The sequence below is a fragment of the Neltuma alba genome, unplaced genomic scaffold (assembly GCF_004799145.2).
Source record: "Neltuma alba isolate B1F8T4 unplaced genomic scaffold, ASM479914v2 tig00010785_pilon, whole genome shotgun sequence".
Taxonomy (NCBI): Eukaryota; Viridiplantae; Streptophyta; class Magnoliopsida; order Fabales; family Fabaceae; genus Neltuma; species Neltuma alba.
Window position 1 is genome coordinate 28,177 of NW_021635602.1, and position 6,902 is coordinate 35,078.

Here is a 6,902-nt window from a genome sequence, read left to right on the forward strand (position 1 = left end):
TCCTAAGAAGATACACCTTTCAACTAAAAAGATCATTCTCTCACATTCGCTGAAAATTATCCCTACAACCTCAAGCGACTAAAACAAAGCTTTGGTACACAGCTATGGTGCGAAGCTTTGATGGGATTTTGCCCTAGCTCCTTTGTTCTCTGCGTTGTCTTTGTGTGAGTTGTGTTCTGTCTTGTCTTTGTGTGCATTTTAGGAGGTGTTTGGATAGAAACCAAACCATGGTTTCAGAAGTGCTTTTACGGTTTACGAAGTAAATATGTGGAGGAGTTTGCCTCGTTTTGTGGAAAAGTGCTTCTGAGAAGCATTTTTGAGGGTTGCCAAACACCTCCTTAATATCTACCCTATTTTTCTTTTCTTTTCTTTTTTCCCTAAAATTATTTAAAGGTCCCGGTCATACATGACATGTGTCAGTTATTTTCCACCTCATCTCGTTCAGTCATCATCCACGTCATCTTTTAAAACACTGTTAGTGATAGCTAAGCATGTTTAACAGTGTTAAATCTAGGTCCAAGTCCTTTTAAAAATAGGAGGACTAACTTGTTAACCATAGCAAACTTAAAGGACCAAAATCAAAAATTTCAAAATCTGGAGACTAAAACCAAAATGAATATAAAGTATAAGACCGATTATTATATTAACCCATATATAAATTTATTCATGAAGTATTTGCTACATATGTAACATGAATGTAAAAATACATATGAAAATTTAAAATGGTGTAAAAATGTCATTGACGTTGATTAATTTTTGCGTGGGGCCTCTACTACTGTCTAAGTCTGAAAAGTAATAGACCTCAGGCTATGATAATTTTGTATTATTTTGAAACATTCGTATGTATTTTTATATCTAAAAATTTTTTATGCTGTACAATTTTACTTAAACAATCTAATCATTTAAAAAATTTCACAAGTGATAGCTATGTATTTGTTGTCATTTTCATTTAACCTAATGAAACCGTCAAAAAATTATGGTGTTAAATTTGTTTTCTCCTCTAAGAAGCCATTGACTATGTAGAGCACCAAACCACAAGTTCAATGACAAATTTGGGCACACTTCTTTTTATTTTGCATTAGGCCACTTCTAATTATATCAACATATATCTCCATTTTGTTAAAAGACTCTCTGATCATACTAGATAAATTATACTACCTCCGGTCCTAATTATAAGACTTTATTTGTAGACTACAAACATGATCTTATAATTAGGACCATAAGTAGTATTTTGTATTTCGTGTCGCGTTTTGTAATTTTCAAAGAAAATTTTCTTCTTTTCATTATTTAACAAACAACTGTCTCTTCCCGTCCTCATATTAAAATCACTTAATTAATTTAAATATATTAAATGAGTCGACTAGATTAATTAATTATACTACCTAAACCCTAAACCAAATTTTGCCCACCCCCAATATTTTAAAATATTTTACAATGTAATTTTGGCCCTAAAGCGTTAAGATTTTATTTTTTTCAAGTTTTTTTTAATGAAAAAGAGAGGTATTTGAAAATACCTCGTTAGTTTCTCATTTCATTACATAGGGGATGACAAGTAATTTAAAATTTAGGAGGTTATTTAGTTAATAATATCAAAAGCAAAAAGTATTTAGAAAAAAAATTTATACAACTTCCAATAGATGTTATTATAAATATCATGAAAAATAGTCTGCTATTATCTCCAGTTCTAAATATAAGAGTTAGTTAATGATCATAAATATAAGACTTAAATTTTTTGTCTCTCAAATTAATGACGCATTCTAAAAAAATATTCCTATTGATTATAAGGTATTTTCACCTAAGTATAATTTTAATATATATGATTGAATAAGGGTGATTTAGAAAAGTTAACACACATTTATCATAAATAACCAATTTAATTAATTTTTTTAGCTTCTCTAAGTTAATTATTTAGCTCTTGAAAGTAATAGTAAAAAGTGAAAAGAGTAAAGTTTCTCGTTCTTTCCTTTTCTTGAACTAAAATATATTTCACTATCATGTTTCCATAAGATCTTTTCTTTTTTTGGGAGATATTTCTTATAAGATTTAACTCAATAACAAATTAATTAATTGTTTGAAAATTATCAAGAACACAAGGGTCAGGGTGGAAATTATTCACATATCACAGTCTATACTAATGAAAAAGAACAAACCAATTATTATAAAATTATTTGGGTAAATTTTAAAATTCAAGAGGTTAATTGTCATGTTTTGAAAATTACGAAATTAAAATTTGTGATTCCACAAAAACTGAAAAGAGAGGTATATGGAAATACCTCATGAGAGAGAGTTGAAGGACGTGCCCGGTTCATAGTCCCCACTGCCGTCTCGAACTCATGACTTGATTGATGAACCCAAAACTCTTCACCAAGATCGAGAAAGCAACGCTCTTTCTCGTTTTTAGTTATTAAACATCTTTAAGTTTTTATCAAGCCGGCCATTAACTCTTCTTTCCCTTAAAAAAATTGCAGTGACTTGTTATGATTATATTTAAGTTCATTCTTGGAGAGTAATTTTCCAAGTAAAATCTAGAATATATATATATATATATATATATTCTTATCAAGTGTTTTATGTTAGTACTGAAAATTGGGTTTTATAATTAAATCCTATAAACATAAGATCAGAGTATTTATATTTTTTTAAGGATGAAACCTTCCACTATTTGAAAGTTGTATTGGATTGAAAAAATTATTTTATAAAATTAAGAGAATAAACTGAAATACCATATAATATTAGAGAATTAAAGGCATAATGTTTTACCTATATACATGTGTGTGTATCATATGACTACAAAACTGAGTCTCCTGGCTTCTTTCTTTCTTTTATCAATTTGCTATATACAGTTGCAAAAAAAAAAAAAAAAAAACTCTTTCAATTCTTAATATAATATCTATTTAATTAATTTAATTATATTAAAAAAATTAGGTAAGTTAATTAATCATAAGAAATATGATACGTTTTTCTTAAAATAATATAATAATCTTCTTTAATATTTTTCCTCCCTCTCATACTTGATTATAGTTTAGAGAGTATCAATAAGGGTAATTTAAAAAAATAATAAATATAAGAAATAGGTTTTATATTTAAAACTAAATTAAATCAATAATTAAGTCCTACATTAAAGACAGCAGAAGTACTAAAATACCACTTGAACAGTATTTATTAGCATGTTGCACCAAAAATCATTCCCCGTTAGAATGAACTAAGATTTGCACACAAATTGTTAACTCCAAAAATGACTGTCATATAATATATGCGTGTGACTTTAACATATATTTATATTTGATTTCAAATTTAAATGAGACGAGCTCGTATTAATAATTATTAATTTAAAATACTTTGAATTCAAATCGTTGGACTGAAGAGTTTTTTGGCCTGACTTGAATTCAGGATCTAAAAATAACTTGAAACACAATTACGGAACTTAAGTCGTACACTGCTCAAATTGCTATTAATTGTTAAACATACGCATCTAGTCAAGAATTATGTTTTCAACAATAGTAAAACTGAAAAGTAATTTGTATATCTGTTATCTAAATTAAAAATTTATGCAATTAAACTCATAGTTAAAGGTACTTTTTCCCCAATAAAATTAGGAAGTACATGTTTATTCCTAATTAACGCAAAAACTAATATTTGTTATTAAGGCATTGAGTTTTTTTTTTTTAGATTGAAAATCACCATAACTAATTTGATTGAATTTCCCTTATGAGTCCGATTTCAACTTCAATTTTAGCTTATTTCACTTACGAAGCCAATATCCAGGTCACCTAACAAGGCACTCGCCATTGAAGAAAGGTGAAGTCCTAATCAACTTTTTTTTCCTCACCAGAAACAGGTCCTAATTTGAGATTAAAAATAATGATGAAGAACTGGGAAACCATAAACAATTAAATATCATTTAAATTCATAGTTGAACTAGATGAAAGAAACCCTATAAAGTAACCCAAAACGATGAATATATGTATGAGAAACGAAAAGAAAGAAACTAAACGCATAAAATGTCAAGAAATAAAACACCTAAAAATACTTTTCATCAATATATCTATAACATCTTTGTCAAGAGACAATTGAAAAAACTCCTAAACATTAGAAGAAAGAAAAACAGAGAAAACAAGTGTCCACGAAACGAGCTATCCTCCATTAAAGATCTTAATGGCTGGTTGTTGTCCCTGAAGAATTTGTTAAAGAGGCAAAGGCAAGGGATTCTTCTTCCAAAATCTGAACTGCACAGGCCTTTGTTCTAGCATTGTCTCGACCTCTTCTATCGGAAGCCCTTTAGTTTCTGGTACGAAGATGAGTACGAAGAAAATTCCAATAAAAGAAACAAAACCAAAGATCATAAAAGTCCACGCAGTTCCGATACTCTTTGTCATGACTAAGAAAGTTTGTGACACTATCAGATTGGAAACCCAAACTGAGGTGGCCCCCATACCTCCACAAACTCCTCTATATCTGAGCGGATATATCTCAGAGTTCACAACCCAAGGAACAGTACCCATTCCAGGTGAAAACGAGATGATATACAACGAAAGTCCTAAGATGGCAAGCCAACCAAAATTGGAAGGACATCCTTCGGTATACCAAGAACTTTTCTCTGTTTGGCATTGCATTTTTGAGTTGTCATTTAAGACCAAACACACCCCAGGTGCGAGCTGCACAACAACAATCCACCGTTAGAGAGTTTAAAGAGTTATTATAATGAGATAAGAGAGTGACAATAGTATACCTTATTAGATGGGTCAGCACAAAATCCACAAGCCGGAGAAGATTTGAGACACTTGTTACAACCAAATCGAGTACTAGTTTTCATTGCAATGTCATAACTGGGACATGTTCCATTGAAGTGGGAGGTTGCAATTGGACTAATCTCAGGGGAATGAGTTTCTGTAACATAGAACGGGGCAAAAATGATACAGAGAGAGAGTGCACAACCAACTAAACTGATTAATGCAAGCTTTTTTCTCCCAATTTTCTCAATAAAATAGATGCTGATAATGGAACCAAAAGCATTGAGCCCGGATGTAATCAGCGATAGAAGGAGTGCAGTTTGATTTGATGTAATCCCCGCTAGTTGAATTATGGTGGGGCTGTAGTACATTACTGTGTTAATGCCTACAAATTGTTGGAATATTTGAAGTCCCATTCCAGCATATAGAGCTCTTCTCACTGCTGTGTTTTTAAGCATTTTCCATATGCCAACCTTACTTGAAGATTCCGATTCCTTTATTTCTTTCTTAACTGACTCCTCTAAAGCTTGAATCTCAGCTTCAACTTCATTCTCATCATAAATTTTCCTCAGAATCTCTTTTGCTTCTTCATCCCTCCCCTATTCAAAATAAAGACAAGGTTTGTTTTGTAGGTTATGGCATGAACTAACGATAGATACAAAAACGCATAAAATTGATAATGAAGGCACCTTTCTGTAAAGCCAACGAGGTGATTCAGGAAGCCAAAACATTATAACAAACTGAATCAAACCAGGAACTGCTGCCACTCCTAGCATCCACCTCCATGTTCCAGGTGCCTGAAATACCAAAATATAAAAATAAAAAAAGCAGTTTATATACAAATTTCATAACTATAAAATAATAATAAAAATAGTATGAAGTGAAAGATCTTACATTAGCGAAGCCTAAATTGATTACATAAGAGAGGAATTGTGCGCCAGTGATAAGAAAACTGTTAAGACTAACAAGGGCTCCTCTAACTTTAGTAGGAGAAGCTTCAGAGATATAAAGTGGTGCAGTCATGGAAGCAGTTCCAACCCCAAGACCAACCACCAATCTACCAGCTAAGAGGGCTGCTGGGTTAGGGGCAGCACCCATAATTACTGAGCCAGCAAAGAATAGAAAAGCTCCAATTTTTGTGGCTTTTTTCCTTCCATAACGATCATTAAACCATCCTCCCACCAATGATCCAATAACCGCACCAATCAGAGCAAAACTTACCACTGCTCCCTATTTTCAGTTAAAAAAGAGATTAGTTTTTCCTGCTCGCTATATAGTTGAATATAACATTGAAACTATAAACAAATTATTAAAACCAAATATATAAAGTAGTGTTTAAAAAACATGAAACGATATCTGTTATTTATGCAGTGAACAAATCACTTGAATTAAAAAATAAGTTGTCTCCTTTCTCAATTGAATTGATGATGATGCTATTCTTTTAAAGAATGACAATCGAATACCTGCAACCACGCAGAACTTGCCACTGATGGAAAACTATCCCTGATGTATAACAGAGCCCCAGATATTACTCCTGCGCCACAAGATAATTAAAAATAAATATTTTCTCACTCATGAAAACATAAAGAAGCATAAACTCAATCAATAAAAACATAATTTAGTCATAAAAAGCCCCAGATATATGCTTCCCTGTAGTAAAAATTCGAGGAGTTTTTAACATTGGAATTATTAAAGTACATTGCCTTGTAAAAGACTATGGCATGTGTTCCTTAAGAAAGAATTTAACAAGTTATATAACTTGTGAAAACGCAACTAAAGACTATGGTAAATTTGATGGAAATAAGAATAAATAAAGATGGAGACATACCAGTGTCATAGCCAAAGAGGAATCCACCAAGTCCAGCAGAAAAAGCAAGTCTGAGAACATAAGGATTTTTGCTTGAAAGAGACAATAATGCTCTGAAAGCAGACGCATCAGCTTGTGGTATTCCTCCCTCCATGATCGATCAATCAATTAATATTAATATTACACAGCAAAATAATTAGAGACTAGAGAGACCAGTGATCAAGTTCATGTGCATCCAAGAGCTGAAATGAGACAAATATATAGACGTTATAGGCGTTATAGGCGTGGGTTAGAGGATAAATTGGGTTAGATTTAAATTGATTTGAATCTTCGGTTTAAGGGATGCAATCAACATCCTTTTGAAA

The 6,902-nt window shown here is 31.5% G+C and overlaps 1 protein-coding gene across 1 annotated transcript; it reads right to left on the bottom strand.

Annotated features, from left to right (window-relative positions):
* Nucleotides 1-4,184: 4,184 nt before the first annotated feature.
* Nucleotides 4,185-6,691, bottom strand: LOC114759061 (probable inositol transporter 2). Its single transcript, XM_028948164.1, has 6 exons — nt 6,559-6,691; nt 6,194-6,264; nt 5,625-5,960; nt 5,420-5,527; nt 4,730-5,329; nt 4,185-4,655 (listed from the first exon to the last, which is right to left on the bottom strand). The coding sequence occupies exons 1-6, from the start codon at nt 6,689-6,691 to the stop codon at nt 4,185-4,187; spliced, it is 1,719 nt and encodes a 572-aa protein (XP_028803997.1).
* Nucleotides 6,692-6,902: the final 211 nt, after the last annotated feature.

Bases quoted from the DNA above. Each gene is read 5' to 3' on its own strand.
- LOC114759061 (XM_028948164.1), bottom strand. From the start codon at position 6,691: ATGGAGGGAGGAATACCACAAGCTGATGCGTCTGCTTTCAGAGCATTA. The intron at 5,961-6,193 runs GTATTCGATTGT...AACTGAAAATAG, and splicing joins CAAGTTCTGCGTGGTTGCAG to GGAGCAGTGGTAAGTTTTGC. The intron at 5,330-5,419 runs GTGCCTTCATTA...TATTTTGAATAG, and splicing joins CTCGTTGGCTTTACAGAAAG to GGGAGGGATGAAGAAGCAAA.